Source organism: Aythya ferina, assembly GCF_964211825.1.
Source record: "Aythya ferina genome assembly, chromosome: 13".
Taxonomy (NCBI): domain Eukaryota; kingdom Metazoa; phylum Chordata; class Aves; order Anseriformes; family Anatidae; genus Aythya; species Aythya ferina.
In genome coordinates this window covers 15,431,707-15,448,462 of record NC_140311.1, presented here as the reverse complement: position 1 = coordinate 15,448,462, position 16,756 = coordinate 15,431,707, and the positions used below count along the sequence as shown (strand labels likewise).

Here is a 16,756-nt window from a genome sequence, read left to right as displayed (position 1 = left end):
CTCCCCTTCTGTGGGTGAAGCTAGAGGTGCCTGTGTTGCAGCTCTGGGCTGTAGGATGATCCCACTGGTTCTGGAAGAGTCCTGGCTTGGATTTCCAGGTGACTCCATCATCACTGGCATCTGTCATGTGATGACAGGATTCGGGGTTACTAACTGCTCCTTTGCATTTGATACACAATGAATTTCCCCAAATTTTCTTGTCATTTTACCTGCAGAAATACGCTGAGGAATATCACTGGGAAGTCTTGGGGATCTTTTCCTTCTTCTGTTTATTAAATGCATGAGAAAATAATTGCAGAACATTCCCTAAATCAAAACAAGGATGCTTTCTAAAGTTGTTTTTTTTTCCTTTCCAGTTACTCTGAGCACACAGAAGCAAACAATGGATTCTACCCACCAAAGTAAGTTTAAAGTCTGTTAGCAGTATAAAATTCACATTTTTTTCTTCTCGATTTTAAAGTGAGAGGCGTCTTCTCCTGACCTGGTACTGCCCTAACAAATGTGTTCTGGGAGCAGCACTTGTATGCATTTACAAAGGGGAGTGTCCCTGATCCACCAGCTCAAAATGGGCTGAGATCTCTCAGCTTCTTTCCTTGTGCTAGCATGGCTCGGTTGGATTTGTCTCTGCCCTTCAGGTCTGCTGCAAGAAAGTTATGGAACTAAGCAGGAAGAGGCATTGTTTGAGACAAGCAAATCTCATGTTTGATGTTTCCACTTCTTGCTCCATTCTCCAACTTGCCAAGCTTCCCTTTGTGACCCGTGAATCTCCCTCTCTTACAGGTCTGACCCTGGTTGCAGAGACAGACCCACGGCTGCTACAGACAGCCTGCAGCGTCATCACGAGACCTCTCCCTGCCTGGATGATGCGAAGCCTGAACCTGCAGGGTCAGGGCCTGGAGCTGGTGCTCACGGTGCTGCTGCTAGCAGAGGGTAAATACTGGGGGGCCAGTAAGTAATTCATCCGGAGTAGAGTTGGAAGCAGAATCCAGATTGTGCAACAAAGCAACAGGAGCCAGAAAATCATAGGTGGCTAAACTCTGGGAGCTGCACCACTCATTCACTGTTACACACCAGCTTTTTATTTTCACTGAAACAGCCTGGGAGTAGGTACAGCAGCTTTACCACAGCTTTTAGCACTGAATATACCTCCATTCCACATGTTTTTAGAGCATGTTTGCTGCCCTGACAGTGTCTGAGGCACAGAGTCAGCACAGAATTGCTGCTGTTGACACCAAACACAGATCTCCTTGAAGCTTCTTTCCTCTCTTATTTTAGTCAGTTATTTTGGACTTGGCCCCATGCACTGGCTTACCAAAGAACGTGAGGTGAGCAAATGATGTCTTCCAACCTCCCAGCTGAGGTGAGGAGGTTCACAAAGCTCCTAGTAGGATGGTGTAGGAACATGACCTTGAAGGTCTTTTCCAACCTCAATGATTCTATGATCTGCCCCAAAGCCCTTAGTATTGTGCTTTGTCCCAGGTATTGTGCTTTTGGTCCTGTGACAAGCCAGGAAAGTGATGCATCCAGCTAGGGTGTGTGTGAATTGAGGCCAAGTAACTGCATTAGTTCCACTAACAGCCTCTATTCTTCTTTATTAGAGATAATGAAAGTGTTTTTTTTTTCTGAAGGAAAAGCAGTTCTCTGTGAAAATTACTTTCTATTTTCTGGTCTGATATGGAGTGCAGTGTTGTTTCATGCAGTGAATCCCCCCTGAAGCACTTTAACAGCCTTTCACAAGCCATCAGGCTGTTGATTTTTTTCTTTCTTTTTCTTTTATATTTTTCTTTTGACAGGTCTAGCTTGCAGTCTAATGTCCCCTCTCCTCCCACTGAGAGAGCCCCTGCACACCTCGAGGACACCGAATATTCATTTAAAAGGTTAGAGTGGAATAAATATTCGTGGGCATATGAGTAATACTGAGGATTAAGAGAGGAAAAGCATAGAAAGAGGCTTCTTTTTACAGCTGCTGTCCCAAGAGTAAAGCAGACTGTGCTGAGGTTTATAGTGTAGCATGCAACATAAAACAAGAGATTTGGGTTGTATCCTTCCCCCATCATCTTTGGTATGAACCAAACACTCCAGCTTTTTCCTGCTTTCGGTGCACGTGTGCTCGGTGGGGTTCAGTCACTACCTTCTCATTTGCTGAGGATGGAGAAACACAAAGTGGTGCTGAAGTGGCAGCAAGGGAGCTGAAGGGTCAGCTGAAAGGGGGAGCACATTGAAATGCAGCTGTAGCCTAAGTGTGGTCCCAGGGGAGAGACCCTGGTACAGGGCACTGAATGGTACAGCTTGGCAGGAGCTTACCAGATCTTTCTTTGCTTACCAGATCTGTCCTGAGCTATGAGGAGGGAAGCAGCATGCAAGAGGGCAAATACACGAGTCCCACGGTCCCAGCGTACAGCAAGCCTGACTGGAATGAAGTGACGTAAGGATCTGGGGTGCTAACCTCATGTTTGTTAATGTGTTCCTTCTCGTTGTTGAAAACTCAGAGGTCCTGATTCCACAGGAAGTATCAAGCCCAAGAACAACAGCATAAGGGCTGTTTGTCCAAGCAGCAATAAACCACTTCTCTGTCTGCTATCCACTGAAGTATCAAATGTCTTATGGTGTTCCCTCGAGGCTCAAACCCTGCAGCAAATGCATTTAACTTTTCCCAGGTTCTTCCCAGTAGGATGTGAGTGTGCATCATCCTCTTCTCCTTTGTCTTCTGCAAGGAGAAGCCTAGGACATAGCCAGACGTGAGCTGAGGTGGTTTGACAGCTGGGGCGAGGTGCTTAGAGCAGGGACACAACACACTCCTGGGAGTAACATAATCTGGTAACCTGGTGGTCTACTTCCATGCTAGAAAGCAATATTCTTGTCTAGAGAAAATGCGATTTGAACTGGTATTTTGAGGAGCTAATTTCAGCCAATGGAGATGTTGCTGCTTGGCCAACCTGTTGAATTCCAAGCAGATAAGCTTCAGCAGTCAGCGCTTCTTGTGCTGGTTACAGCTTAGCTGCTTCCACCAAAGCCTTGTGACTTTTTCACTTGTCAGTGTGCATTGAACTGAGCAGGTTTTTATGTCTGATAGCCACGAGTGGGCCTTCTCTTCCTCTTCCAGGTCCTCCCAAGATTTCAAAGAGGGGAATGTCCCTAGAGACAGGGAGCACGAGAGCACACGGACCTCGGATGATCATAAACCAGAGTTGCTCCAAGAACGGTAAATACCTGTTAGAACTAGCCCAAAGTATCTCTTCACTTTGTACTTCTTGTGAGTCTTATTGTGTTCTCAACGTAACTGAGAGCACAGAGCTGCTCCTCTGCCTTGCACCCACGAGTGAGGACATCTGAACAGGAAGCACTATCCAAACATTTATGAACACTGCAAAATCATGCATGAGGGTGTCCAGGTGTTAGATGCATCTCTCAGGCTGAGGAACTCTGGCATGAGTGCCTTCTCCCGTGACCGATGTTTTTCTTCTGTGACAACCTCATCTGAAAGGCCTCTAGCTGTGCTCCTGAAACTTATGGTTTTTTTGTTTTTTTTTTTTGTGCATAATTCCCAACAGTTTTGGTCCCAGGGCAGTTTGGAATGGCTCTGGCCAAGGAAATGGCGTGTCCTGCTCCATGCCTTATGGGTTCCTGTCTAGGGAATAGATGTCTACCCACCCCAGCCTATTTTTTCTTTACTGTCTTAAGCACAGGTTTTTCTTTTAGGTTTTCTGACTCAAACCACCATGCTGAGAAGGGACAAGAACCTCCTGATGTCCACCCAGAGCCTCCCAAGTCAAATGAACATGCTGACCATGACCTGAGTATAGCAGTGTAAGGAATTACCCCTCCCCACCACCCTTTTCCTTTTGGACGAGAATTAATTCCTTATATGTCTTCCCCCGCATATGCTTTTTGATAAAAGTCATCTTCCAGGCTCCCCTTGTGTGCCTGATGCTAGCATTGCTCCTAATTGTTGACCTTCTTACTGTGGTTTTGTATCAAAGCCTGGGAGAAAACCTGCTAATTAGCTGGAGGCATCAAACAACGTCCAACTGGATTACCAGGAGCTGCTGCCTAGACCTTAAATTTGGAAGCAGACTGCCTCTAGAGACATGTGCCAATAAGCTGCCTGCCCCTGGGGTAATGCTGGGGCTCGTTTCCAGACTCACACAGGCAGTGTCAGGTCTCAGGCTGCGCTCTGGTCGCCCTGGCACAGCACCACTGTCCTTCCCACTGACCTGTGCCTCTGCTGGGTTTGTGGGGGCTGCCTCAGTGCCTTCAGCTTGCCTCGTGCAAAACAGGGCGTGGATAAATGGCCAAATGGAAGGGCTTGGTGGATTTTGTATGATTTCTTTGCTTTTGTCTGTGTTTTGCCCCCAAAGACAAAGGGTTGAGGATCTTGGCTGAACTGTGCTTCCTCGTGTATGTGTTTTAGTGAGTAACCTGTCTCTGAATCAACTTGTAAACCAGACTGTTCTGCTCCCCCAGGTGCGTGCCATACTCCCAGGACTGCACCAGCAGGAGCACAGACAATAACGAGGGAGTATCGCCCTATGTGCAGGGTGAAGAAGTTGCTTCAAGAAGGCAAGAGAAGCGATAGAATTGCTTATTCTATAAGAGAATGAACACGAGAGAACGTGGGGAGTTAATTTACTACAGGTGGTTCTGGAGTAGGGACTGAGACACATTTAGGTTCTAGCATGTGTGGGACATTTTATCAAGGGGACGTCCGTATCTCTGCACATCCACCTGAAATACTGTACATGTCCCTCTGCGTGTCCTTAACCTGAGTCAGAAGCAAGTGGTGCGACCTAGGTGATTCCTCTCAACCCTCTCACTGTGGGCTAAGCGAAAGCAAACTGCTTTGCCTTTGCCACAAGCTGGGACCATACATACAAACAATGTCTGTGGCTCAGTAAATTGATCTTTAGTCTGAGCTTTTGGACAGATGTGTCATCTTTAGGCATTTTCTCAGAACATCCCAGCCTGAATGGGATTCTGTAGTTAGTGATCGCTAGCATTTTGCTAGAAGTAAGGATTTAAGATACCTACCATTGTTATAAAAGAATCAAATTAATTTGATCTTGCTTTCATTTGGGTGACTGTACCATTTGTTTTTTGGCTTATCCACTTGGTGAAATTGCAGGGATCAAAGTAACGCTGGTGAAGGGAAACCCTCAAATAATAGCAAGCACGGGGTAAGGGCTGCCTCCTCTTTCATCAGATGTAACATTTCAGGGTTGGATCTTTGAAAGCATGTTGAGTAATAGTCTCTTAGAGTCTAATTAAATGCAGTTTTGCTGCAGGAATCCGTGCTAGTTTTGAGATTTTTTTTTTTTTTTTCAGTGTATCAGTATTCGCAGAGAGGTTAGTAAGAGGTCTGAAATCTTGCAGAGAGGTACTGGGTAAATCATCATGGTTTATCACTGTTAGGTGAATTAACTGCCATGTTTGGGAAGAGAAGGAGAGAACTGATGAACATCAGGAGCCACATTTTTCTTTCAGCCTTATTTTTGAAGTGATCTGTATTTTCTCTCTTCCTTCCCCTCTCTCCCCCCGATATGGTTGTGAATTATCTGGCATCTTTCAATAAAAAAGTAGAGGAATACTGTACTTTTCTGGAGGCAGGAGATTCTCTAGAGGTTGCTTCTACATCCTACAACAATTCTGTGCTCGGTGGTACTTCTGCAGAGTGTAAGAGCCTTCTGTCTTGGCAGGCCCAGCTCCCTACCGAGAGAAAGCAGCCTCACTGCTCCAGAGATGCCATGTGCAAATGAATCTGACCCATGCTGGGAAAGGTACACAGCCAGGGAACCAGGCCTGTCTTCACTGCTGCCTTGCACATCTTGTGTTCTCCTAGCTCCCCGCTCAAAGGCGTTACAAATGCTTGCTTCTTGGCTGGTGAAAACAGAGCAAGCTGAATTCTGAAACCAACATAATCATGCTACTGTTGCTTTTACTCTCCACGGTGGATAGGCACTGACAAAAGCACTCAAGCTGCTAACGGCCTTTTTCCTCCCTGACCAGGACCACTCCAGGGTATGAGGAGCAACCCCCTCTCACCACGGATAGTCGCCATGAGAGCCCTGGGGCCTGGAGACACAATGACTTTAACCCGATGGCGGCCAGGTACAGCGGGACTTTCCCCTCGAGAGCTCATCAGCAGCTTTCAAATCCTCATCCTTTGCCATTTCTGCTTCTTAATATAGCCCTGGCTGAAATCCTGGACCTATGTAAATGTCTCCTGGGTACACTAATTAAATGGAAGTGACAAAGAGAATGATAAAGGGAATATTAGGTCTAGGGTTGCACCTAAATATGCTTGTTCAGATTTAATTTCAGTTATCAAATTAGTTTAGAACACTGCTGAATCTCACAGCCATCCATTATGCTGGGAATTCAGCTCATGCACAGATGGAATATACAGCCCTCTGCCATTTCCCCTGAATTTAAGAACCTATTAACAGCACGGTGTCCCAGGTTTTCCTTACTGCCAGCAGAGAGGGGCGTGATACAACCTCTGCAAACTGACTGCACGTGTGAGCTGGTTGTAGCAAATAGGCATTGGCTTTATTTCTTTAGCAGGTCTAACTTCAGCTCGAAAGAGAGCGCTCTCAGTGCGTATGAGACCCAGCATCCCATGCCACTGTACATGGACCGGCAGCCTTTTAACACCAGCATGCCAGCACCTAGCCACAGGATACCCTCCTACGCAGACAGCCAAGTATTCAGCACCAGAAGGTAAGGGTTTGGGGGTGAGATGCAGAAAGCGTGACAGCTGCTGGCACATTACATGTATTTGAAAGGAGCCCCGGTTCAGGTTATGTGATCGTTGCATCAAGAGGTGAGAACAGGATTTTGTTCCCAGAGAAAGCAACCAGGCCAGCTCCCACAGCACGTGCAACAAAGCTCCTTTTTGGATCAAAACGGTTGGAGGTGGGATTCTGGAGATCTGGTAATTGGTCTGTAACACTGGAGAATTCTCGGCAGGCTGTGTTCAGACCACATACATGGCGCCTGGACACCTGACAGATTTGTAGAGACCACATCTGCTTTTCCTCTCTAGATGCAGAGATTGAGGAGCGATCTGTTTTTCATTTCTCATGTCCCTCAGTGACACAAGTGACACGACAAGTTGCACACTTAAAACTACACGTGTCTACATTCATGCGATCTGAATTTGGCCTTTCAGCTCTTTTAGCATTTCTCAGAGAGCCGGTGTAACAGAGCTCTTCTTTGCATTTGAGGCATTTGTGGACCAGGACTAGAAAAATGGGATAGACCTTTGTTGTACTTTGTAGCCTGTCATTACCCCTGGCACTGTGTGGTGCTGACACGTCTCTCTGTAGTGCAGCAAATGCACGCGTCATTCTGCCCTGGGGTTTATATCCCAGACCAAGTGCTTGTCTTGCCCAAAGCGGGATTTTTCTCGTCTTATGATGAGCTTAGCCTGTCCCTCTTACTTTTTAATGCAGCATTGATTTGCAGTGTTTTTCAGCATTGTTTAACGTTAAGTTATACAGTTGCCTGAAGCTATAATCAGGATCAGAGTGCTAATACACAATATAAACATAATCTGTACCCCAGAGTGCTTGTAAGAGAAGAATGACCATAAGTTGTAAGCTCATTTTTCCTACTGAAAGAGCCTGAGCTCTGTCTGCATGTTAAAGCCACGCTGATAAATAAGTTCTGTCCTGGAGAAGTGGAAATGTGCAGGTCTGATAGCCAGGCGGGCCAGCTGGTCAGCAGCTCACACTTGCAGGTGGTGCAGCGGTGGTTTTGGAGAGTACTGGGAGGGGAAGCAATATTCACAATGCATCCATTTATGAACTGCTTCAGCTTTACTCTCAGTTGTTAGATTTTGAGTAAGCTTTCCTAGGCTCAGAGCTTTGTACACATGCTACAGCTGCAAAACCAGCCTGGGTGAAGCAGGCATAGCAAAAGGAGAATACATCGTGGCAGAGACTGCTGAGATAAAGTATTAATTAGCCAGTGTGGGGGCTCCAGTGGTTCCTGGTACAATGTAATCAGGGCTTTGTGCTTCCTTGCCAGGCCTATCCCGGATTATGAAGGGAGAGTTTATGATGGGAGAAGCAGCCCCAGGAGCAGCAGATATGACAGTGCTATTGCCAGGGGGCACTGTGAATTTAACCCCACAGCTCCAAGGTAAGGAGTCAAACGGTGGGATCCAGACTTCTTGACCCAAAGAACATCCCCACTGATAGGTTTACTCGGTATCTGGAGAGTCCTGATCTACTTCTTCTTAATTCCCTGGGTCTAAGCATGCTCAGTGAGTTTCTCTTTGCATGGATGGCTGTGGTGCATGGGTGATTTCAATGCCAAACAGGGAGCCGTTCATCCAAGGTTCTTGCCGCTTGTGAGAATCCCTCACGTGCTCAAGTTCATTGCTTGAGATTGTATCACTTCCTTTCATAGCTACCACTCCCTTCCCAGAGACACCACCGTGTCCATTTCCCCGAGAAGCCACAGGGTGCCGTTCTACATGGACAGCTCAAACTATAACAGCACCAGGTAAATGGGTGGTCTCGATGCTTGTGATGGAAACCTCCATGACGCTGCTGTGGAAGAGGAGCTAGGAAGTAAAGCCAAGAGCTGAAAGAGAGAAGAAAAATTTCCGGGGAGTGCATGTGTGATCTGAAGGCGCAGAACTTCTCTTAAACGGTTCCTAGCAAAAGCTACCTAGCACAGGGTCTGTGATACATCCGTCTCTGGCCTCTGGAGATTTTGCCATGAGGGTGCCAGAACAGATTGAAAGGAGATTGAATGGCTGGTTTCTGGCTATTCTCCTTTAACCAGAAATCAGCCTTGGCAGAGGCTACAGAAAAAGAAGAGTGCTAAAATCAAAAAGAAATGTCAAGAGAGAAGAATGCCATCTCCAGAAAGCCAATGATTAAACGACTAAACTGGGCCCAGAACAAGACTGTTGGAAGGGGTAGGAGGGTACCTCTCGTGGAAAGCTTTCTAGAGTCCTTTTTGGCGATGTCAGTCCATCCAAGTGCTTCCTGACACTGTGTGGAGGCACCAATGTGGGTCTCAGTGTTGGATCTGTAAAGAGGGGAATGTCTTGTGGGTGTGAGCAGGAGGCACGAGATCCTTGGATAGCTTCAGGCAAGACCAGCTTCATCCCTTCCAGGTAGATTTAACAGGTCTCGGTGCTGAGGGGATAGGCAGAGCTGTTTTCTGAAGACATTCTTGTAGCCATGATTTTTGCACCTTCCATGCTCCAGCTTTTGAAATGATTAAGCTGGGGACGGTTATGTTGGACCTTGGCCCGTATGTCCCCTTCTCCTCCTCTCCAGCAATATGCCACGGGCTGTTTCTTTGTACAGCTGCTTCCATTCAGTCTACGTGATTCACTTACGGTTTGTGCTTATTGGAAGATCTTGTTTGATCTTTTCTCCCATGGCCCCATAAATGAACGTTTTCCAAATCACTTCTACAGATAAGAATTACTGATACGTGGCAGGTATAAAAAGAGGAAGGAGCCTCTTTGATCTGCAGTAAAGATGAATTCATCTGAGTGCTTAAGGGTTTTAATTCCTTCCCAAATCACCCTCCTGACGGTAGTTGTAGGTCTTTTCTTGCCTGCCAGCTTGGATCATGTTATGGCTCACGTTTCCAGTGCTCACAGACTTTTCCCTCTCTCGCCAGGCTTCTCTCGAGTTCGAGTGAGAGGATGTGTGCTCTGATGGGCACCTTACCCTACAACAGCCCTGTGGCCTCCGGGTACCAGCCTGATGCCAGCTCTGCCGGGTGAGGAGCAAGGGGTGGTCACGGTCCTCCAGGCTGCAGGGTTTGCAGGCAGCCATCCTGTTTGGTGGAGATGAGCCAGGCTTTGCTGCTGGGCCTCTGGATGTTTGTCAGGCTTTTTTAGCGAGGAGCGCAGACCTTGCTGTGGTGGGGTTTGCAATTTGCATGTGCTCCATCTCAAAGATGGAAAGTGCTGCACAGATTTGCACAATTTGGGGAGGTGTTTCAAACGAGTGAGAGGTCAGCATGATAGGCAATGTTTGGGTCCTCCTGGTCTTGCCACAGCCTGCTCGTTGCACCTAAGTACGCCAGTCTGAAACAGACACATGGAAAGTGTTTATGCTAAGTTTAAAAAAAAAAATAAATATTAAAAATCTTTTCTTTCCTTAGCTGTGACATGGCTTAGCTTAATCATAGCTTAAAGGCAGCGACGAAAATGAACCATGGAGAAAGAGGCTGATTAGTTCATTTCATGGCTCTGGGAAGAGAGCCGGTGGGCACGGTGTCTCCCCTCGCTCTGTGACAGAGCTCTAGACAGATGGACAGATGGGGGCACGTCGTTTTGAAATCAGAATGTTAAAGAGGGAGAAATATGCAAGAAAGGTCATCTCTGCAAGAAAAAAACATCCCACAGACAGACTGGTAGCAATTTATAATGTATGAGAGCTCTGGAGATATTCCAGTGACAAAACAGTCACTGTAAGTAGTGCTGTGCCAGTGGGGCTTTAATGTTAAAGGACAGAACCACAAGCTCTGTAAATACGCATTGTGTGCATAATCCTGACACGATTTGAAAAAGACTTATCCCTGCAAAACAGGGGATAACTGGATGAAAGAGTTGTATTATCCATCCCATTCTTTCTAATTAACTTGATTTGTTTTGGTGGGTTAATTAGAGGGGCATATTAGGTGTTGTTTAGCAGGGACGCTTGATACGCAGTATTTATTCGAGAACAACAGCAGCTCACTGTGCCTTTTCACACACACGTTACGTGTCCAAGTGCACACATGTGGTCCCTTGTGCTGTCTCTCATTAGTCACAGCCTTTTCTAATGCAAATGCTTCTCGTTCTGCTTCTATCTGCTTCTAGAAAAGGGGTCCTCTTTGTGAAGGAGTACGTGAACAGCAGCGAGCTGTCGGCCTCCCCGCGCTATGGCAGGTAAGAGGAGTGTCCAGAGACAGCCGTGTGTCTGGCTACGTGTGCAAAGCAACAGCGTGCAGCTCTGCTGGCTAACACACCAAGCAAGCTCCCGAGCTGGATCCATTAGCACTGAGTCAGCGTGGCACTGTGCCTGAGCTAATTAGCCCTGGAGGGATTATTGCACTGGGTGGGCAAAGAGTTTTGCGAAGGCAGCAGTAGTTTTGGGGACCCAGAGAGGTCCCTCCACAATGCTGCACGCTGCTGCCTGGTCCCACTGCAGTGACAGGAGGACCTGTGTCCGACACCACCTTGGGGAGGGGTTAATTTGCCCCTCTGGATCAGCCCTGAGGTGGGTGATGGGGTCAAAACGCTTTGCTGCAGTTCCCCAGGCTGCATGTTTGGCACTGCCAGGCCCCGCTGCATGTTGGCGCACACAAATAAAAAGGTTGGAAGTGGTGAGGAAATGTGGAGCTTGTGGGTTCTCTCTCAGAAGAGACTTTATAAGTTAGAAAAGGTGGAGAGGTGCCACTCTGAAGCTAAAATCTTCAGTCTTCTATTCTGCTCGCACGTAACTAAATTAAGCTACTCCAGACTGACACCAAGGTGGCCGAGAGCAGAATTTGGCTGTAGGCACATCCTGCTTGCACTGATGTGGCAGCCAGTTAGCACCCAGTTCGCTGCCTCCCTGCTGACGTTTATCCTCCCCCGGTGCTGTGCTGGCACTGCTGTGGGGGCTGATGACAGACTCCAGAAATCTCTCGCCTTTCCCACCGGTCTGCAAAAGCAGATCTCAGCAGCCAGAGATAAGCACCTCACTGCTCAGCCTAAAAAACCACAGGCAAGCAGAAGGCAGAGGGGGAACGCTCAGCGAGGTGAGACTTAGGGATGTTTCTCGCCTTTTCCTGGCTGGCGAGGAGCAAGTGGGTGGCAGCACGTGGCTGGAAACGTCCTGGAGGAGGGATTTTCCTCCTTTTTTCCCCATGTTGCTCTCTGCTTGTGCCACCTCCTTTGGCCTCAGGCTCAAAGGGGCCTTGTTTCAGGGTAAGTGCCCTGGTTTCCCGGCCATGTTGCCCACATCCTGCCTCTCGCTGCGGTGACAGCAGCAGGCAGACACGTTGTTCAGTGCTGTGACATGGGTGCTCAGGCCACCAGGTCTTTGCTGCCCTTTTGGCCTGCCCCTGGAGGTTTCCATTCCGTGCAAACTTCCTGGGACCTCTGAGAGCAGCACCGTGGCTTCTGGCCCTCCCGTGATTGTGGTACGTGTCTGGGAGCAGGGTACAGCCACCCCCACGCAGAATCTGCAGCAGAGGTCGAAATATCTCTGCTGACAGCCCAGCTCTGCCAGTCACCGAGGATCTCCTTGCTAGTGAAATGTTTTTTTCGGCTCTCCCTAGCAAGGACTGTCCTGGCCAAGGAACAGGCAGCTGGGATGTTGCAGTTAGGGCTTTAGGTTAATGATTGAGGGTTCCATCTGCAATGCTCTTCCCCTGTATCATTGTCAAGTGCTGACATCTCCTTCTGTCTCCAGTGGCAGCCTTGTAGATTTGACTGATCCAGAGAGAGCAGCCTACAGCCACCACAGCTACCTGTCCAGCGTCCCTCCACAGAGGTAGGACAGTTTGGGACTGCATGGGGGCTTCAGCAAGCTGTTAAACAGAAATAACTTTAAGGTTTTTAGAATACAGGTATGCGAGCGGTGAAATAATAGCATAATAATAAATAATAGAAGTTTAAATGATCTTCAGAAAATGAAATGATATTTAGTTAGAGCTCTGTTCCGGTCTCTGCATCCCTGGGCTATTCCATGCCCCTCTGTACTGTCACTTGGCACAACCATGTGTGGAAGCAGGTATCTGGTGCAGAGCAGTGCTGGTGTTGAGTAAGAAACTGCTGCTACCGGCAATGGGACTGAAAACTGTTGTGTTACAGAGGCACCACAGTGCAGGAATTCACTTTTCTGTTCCTTCACAGGTCCAGTGAACCTGTTTGTACTTACTGCAGCCGTGAGATCCGAGACTGCCCTAAGATCATCATAGAGCATCTTAACATCTACTGCCACGAATACTGCTTCAGGGTAAGAAGCCTTTCTGCTGACCGCCTTCGATGTGCTGCTGTGAAATGGGGTGGTGGGAGGAGGAATTCTGCAAATTTTGTCCTCAAACTTCGTGTAGAGTATAGAAGCTGTGCTAAACGCTTGCATCCACATTGGAACAAGAAATGATGCAGTCCCCAGAAGTTTTTCATCTCCTCAAATGAATGCGTATCAGAACAAGGAGGATTCTTCATTGTTGTCTGGTAGAATAGCAGTGTGGTCTTTGCCACAGGGACGTGAGGAGACTTGGTGCTTTGTGGCCTTTGTTCCCCAGTGCAGGGCTTGCTGAACCTTGCAAACTTTGCAGAGTTTACAGGTGAAGACCGTGGAAACGGTGGGTGTGAGTGGAGGAAGCCTGCAGCGGCAATTGTCTGTTGTAGGAAAGTTTAGTCTCAAAGGTCACTGCTTTGGCCTCTTCACACTTCGTAAAAAGGTTCAGATGCTGTTCATTTCTCTGCCCCCTTCATACTGCCATTAACGCGTGGTGCTTTGGTCCCTGTCCAACCACCTTGTCTTCCCTTTGGCAGTGTGGAATTTGCCACAAGGCGATGGGAGATCTTCTGGATAAAATATTCATCCACCGGGACATTGTCCACTGTGACAAGTGCTACGAGAAACTCTTCTAGGTGAGTGCCCCTTTTCGGTGTCAGCATAAATGACTCGATGAGAGAGCTTATGGAGTGTTTAATGAGTGAAGAGCATTTAACCCTCATAATTACTGGGTTTTCCTGTGGGTTTTTAGTGGGAAGTAATGACCCTTGTTGCAGAAGTAGCTGGAAACATGCTCCAGCTGGCCCCAGAGGTTTCAGAGCCAGAATCTGGGGTCATAACATGACAGACAGGCTGTGTTAGCCTCACTTGGGGGAGGAAAGTGGAAGACTGGCTGGAGTGATGACAGAAATATCCCTTAGGGGATAAGAGTACTCTCTGAGAGCGGGTTGTGAGTTCCCCCTCCTGTCCTGGGCTAACCTGCTTTATGTAATGTTCCTTTGAGGTGAACCCCTCCCAGGTTGGCAGAGCGATGAGGAATTAGACCGGATATAATTTTGTTTTGTCTGATGACCTGGATGAGGTGGGAGTTGCCACAGTGGCAATCAGAAACCCTGCCACTGCGCTGAGACCATGAAAAGGTGTCTCTTTTCCTTCCTCTGCCTTGTGATGGAGAGTGGGAGGGAAAGGGGCACCTGCCTCACCGCATCCATGGCTGCTTTGTTCATCCCTTAACGTGATGTGACTGGCTGGCTTTTTTCATCCCCTTCCTGCATGTTCGTCTGCTCCACTGACCTCCGTAGCGCAGCGTTTTGTGTGCTGCTCAGCTCCTGTGCTCACCGTCTCTTTATTTGCTTGCAGGGTTTTGCAAAGCTGGAGAAGGCAGCCAGTGAAAAAGTCCTCAGCAGCACGTATCTGAAAACATCTACCAGCTCCTGAATGGCTAAGATAGCAGAATTCCTGCTCCCCCTTCCTCAAGTTATTTTCCCTCTCACTGCCTCATCACAATGAATGAGTTTAACATCCGCTAGCTTATGCTGTCAGCTGCACGCGAGACAAGTGCCAATGTTAACAAGATAAGGCAGTGTCACCTACAAAAGATAAGTGGGCTGATTTTCCAAAGGTACTGAGCCCCTCCACCTGTCTTTAACTTCATTAAGATTCCAGAGTGCTCCTGTGCTGGAAATCAGGCAGAGCTCCTTAGATCTATGTAAGCTAATTGCAAGAAACCTTTTCTGATTTTTTTTTTTTTTTTTCACTTCTGCAATCAGGCTGCAGCTTAGTGTGTGTCAGCTGGCACAAAGCAAGCAGATCCAAGAACTGTTAAATACTAGATTTGGATTCTTGGGAGGGTTTGAATTTAGCTCCTAGCAAAAGCCTATTTCTGCTTCTTTCACTCCCAAATTCTGCCTAGAAATAGCTTCTGCCTGATTTCCATTTGCTTTCCATGGGCTTTCAGGAGCACTTGCAGACTCACTTTACTCTAATTGTGTGTCAGCTTTAATTTCCCTTTCCTGCCTACTCCCTAGTGGATTCCTCCAGCAGCATGTGTGTCTGCTGTCTGTTTGGGAAGATAAACTACCAGGTGAAAGAGTGTTAACTTGGCCTCTGATGGTAGGTGTCCAATGGCCATACAAAATGTGCCAGAGAATCAGTGTCTCAATTGGCTCCCCTGACAAGGAACACTGCTTGACTGAAATCTGAATTTTCCTCCACCTCGCAAAGGCTTGCTGTGTTGCCTCTTTTATTGCTCTAAGTTATTTACATCTCAAATGCTCACTCACAAAAATGAACTTCTAGCAGGTGCTGTACATACTAAACGTCAGAAATGCATAATTTTAGCCCTTAATTCAGATGTTGAGAGGGTGAGAAAGTTGAAAGCTGAAAGTCAGCCTCTGTGCCTTAAATGTACACCTCCGAATCTGTCCGTGGAGTTACTGTTTCTTTCTTTGAAAGCATTAGGAGTATCTGCAAAGCACACAAATCAGTTCTGTAGCAGCTCTTACACACCGACTGGTGATGGCAAAAGCTCTAAAGCAGACTCTTGTTAGACAGCTTTTAGTGATGGAAGCTGGCATGCATGCAAAAGCTTAGCACGTTAGGGTTTTTACAGCATCAGTGCTACATAGTGGTGGTTTGTTTTTGTTTTTGTTTTTTTAGGCCACTACCGTTTATTTGAGTAATGTGTAGGCATGGCCTTAAAAGCACTCCACGAGGGGAACTCTAGTTGCAACCAGTAACAGCTCTGCTACTGGCAAGCTTCAGGGCGAGCCCATAAAGTTGTATCTGACAGGGACTGGGGCTGCTCCATCCTGAGTGCATGGTACAACAGGGACCCCAACAACCCTCCCCAACCCCATTACACATCGTGGTGGGTGCACAGGCATGAGATTATCAAAAATATCAGTGGATTTTGGCTTCCCCTGTTACAAAAAATGATACTTTCTGAACAGAAGAGCATCACAAAGCATCTGATTTCCCCAAGCAGCTCACTTCCACAAACCACGGCCTATAATTAAAGGTATATAATTACTTTGAGAAGATGAATTGCAGAAATAACATATTCCCCCACGCCGGAGCTCCTGGGGGTGCGTGGCCTTCTGGGGAGCAGGATTTGCCCCCTCTGTATTTCGGATCATCTTTTCATCGCTGTATTTTCCTCGTAGCAATTGTTTAACTTCCAGCACACAGCTCTAATAAACGTTCACCGCTCAGCTGCAGCCTGCTTACTTGTGTCACCATATAACAGAGCTCAGTGAGTTTTTTTTCTTTTGTTTTTCTTCTCAGTGGCCTGAGGCCATGACCCTAAACTCACTGCTTTACTGGAGGGGGGGACACTGAGAATCACCATGGCGTGAGGGGCTGGGCTGGGTCAGGCTCAGCCAATTTATCAGCTGATAAGTCACACACACACAAAAATTGGCTGCTGCCTGGGCAAAAGGGAGCCTTGGTCTACACCAAACCATGTGAAGTGCAATAAAAAGAGCTGGGTGATTTTTTTTTTTCTGCCGTAGTGGCTGCTCTCATCGGTACTGCCCAGCCTTCACCCACCTCATGATCCTGGGGGGTCTTTTCCAACCTATAATAATAACGTAATTATTATCTGGTCTATATGGAGAGAGCTGCCCTCCCCCTGTCACAAAACCCGTCACAGATCCCCTCACGCCATCCCCCCTCAGAAAAAAAAAGACGCGTCACCCAAAACGAGCCACCCGCTTATTCTAAAAATAATACCGCTTTTATTACCTTCTTGAAAAATCGCAACCACCCCTCTCCCACACAAAAAA

The 16,756-nt window shown here is 47.4% G+C and overlaps 1 protein-coding gene across 7 annotated transcripts in view; it reads left to right on the top strand.

The window, feature by feature from the left end:
- ZNF185 (zinc finger protein 185 with LIM domain) overlaps positions 1 to 16,189 on the top strand; it is a 44,393-nt gene extending 28,204 nt beyond the window's left edge. For 4 of the 7 annotated variants that reach the window (XM_084534971.1, XM_084534968.1, XM_084534969.1 and 1 more), the window contains exons 16-33: positions 357 to 401; positions 781 to 930; positions 1,794 to 1,877; positions 2,327 to 2,425; positions 3,104 to 3,202; positions 3,700 to 3,807; positions 4,465 to 4,560; positions 5,694 to 5,774; positions 6,004 to 6,105; positions 6,559 to 6,717; positions 8,029 to 8,142; positions 8,413 to 8,508; positions 9,649 to 9,750; positions 10,838 to 10,906; positions 12,417 to 12,497; positions 12,860 to 12,962; positions 13,508 to 13,606; positions 14,331 to 16,189. In XM_084534971.1, coding sequence (XP_084391097.1) covers positions 357 to 401; positions 781 to 930; positions 1,794 to 1,877; positions 2,327 to 2,425; positions 3,104 to 3,202; positions 3,700 to 3,807; positions 4,465 to 4,560; positions 5,694 to 5,774; positions 6,004 to 6,105; positions 6,559 to 6,717; positions 8,029 to 8,142; positions 8,413 to 8,508; positions 9,649 to 9,750; positions 10,838 to 10,906; positions 12,417 to 12,497; positions 12,860 to 12,962; positions 13,508 to 13,606 — 1,687 coding nt within the window. In that variant the 3' untranslated portion in view covers positions 14,331 to 16,189. The remainder of the gene's footprint in view (positions 1 to 356; positions 402 to 780; positions 931 to 1,793; positions 1,878 to 2,326; positions 2,426 to 3,103; positions 3,203 to 3,699; positions 3,808 to 4,464; positions 4,561 to 5,693; positions 5,775 to 6,003; positions 6,106 to 6,558; positions 6,718 to 8,028; positions 8,143 to 8,412; positions 8,509 to 9,648; positions 9,751 to 10,837; positions 10,907 to 12,416; positions 12,498 to 12,859; positions 12,963 to 13,507; positions 13,607 to 14,330) is intronic. The other 3 variants (XM_084534972.1, XM_084534973.1, XM_084534974.1) reach the window with 3 other exon arrangements.
- The last annotated feature ends 567 nt before the right edge of the window (positions 16,190 to 16,756 follow it).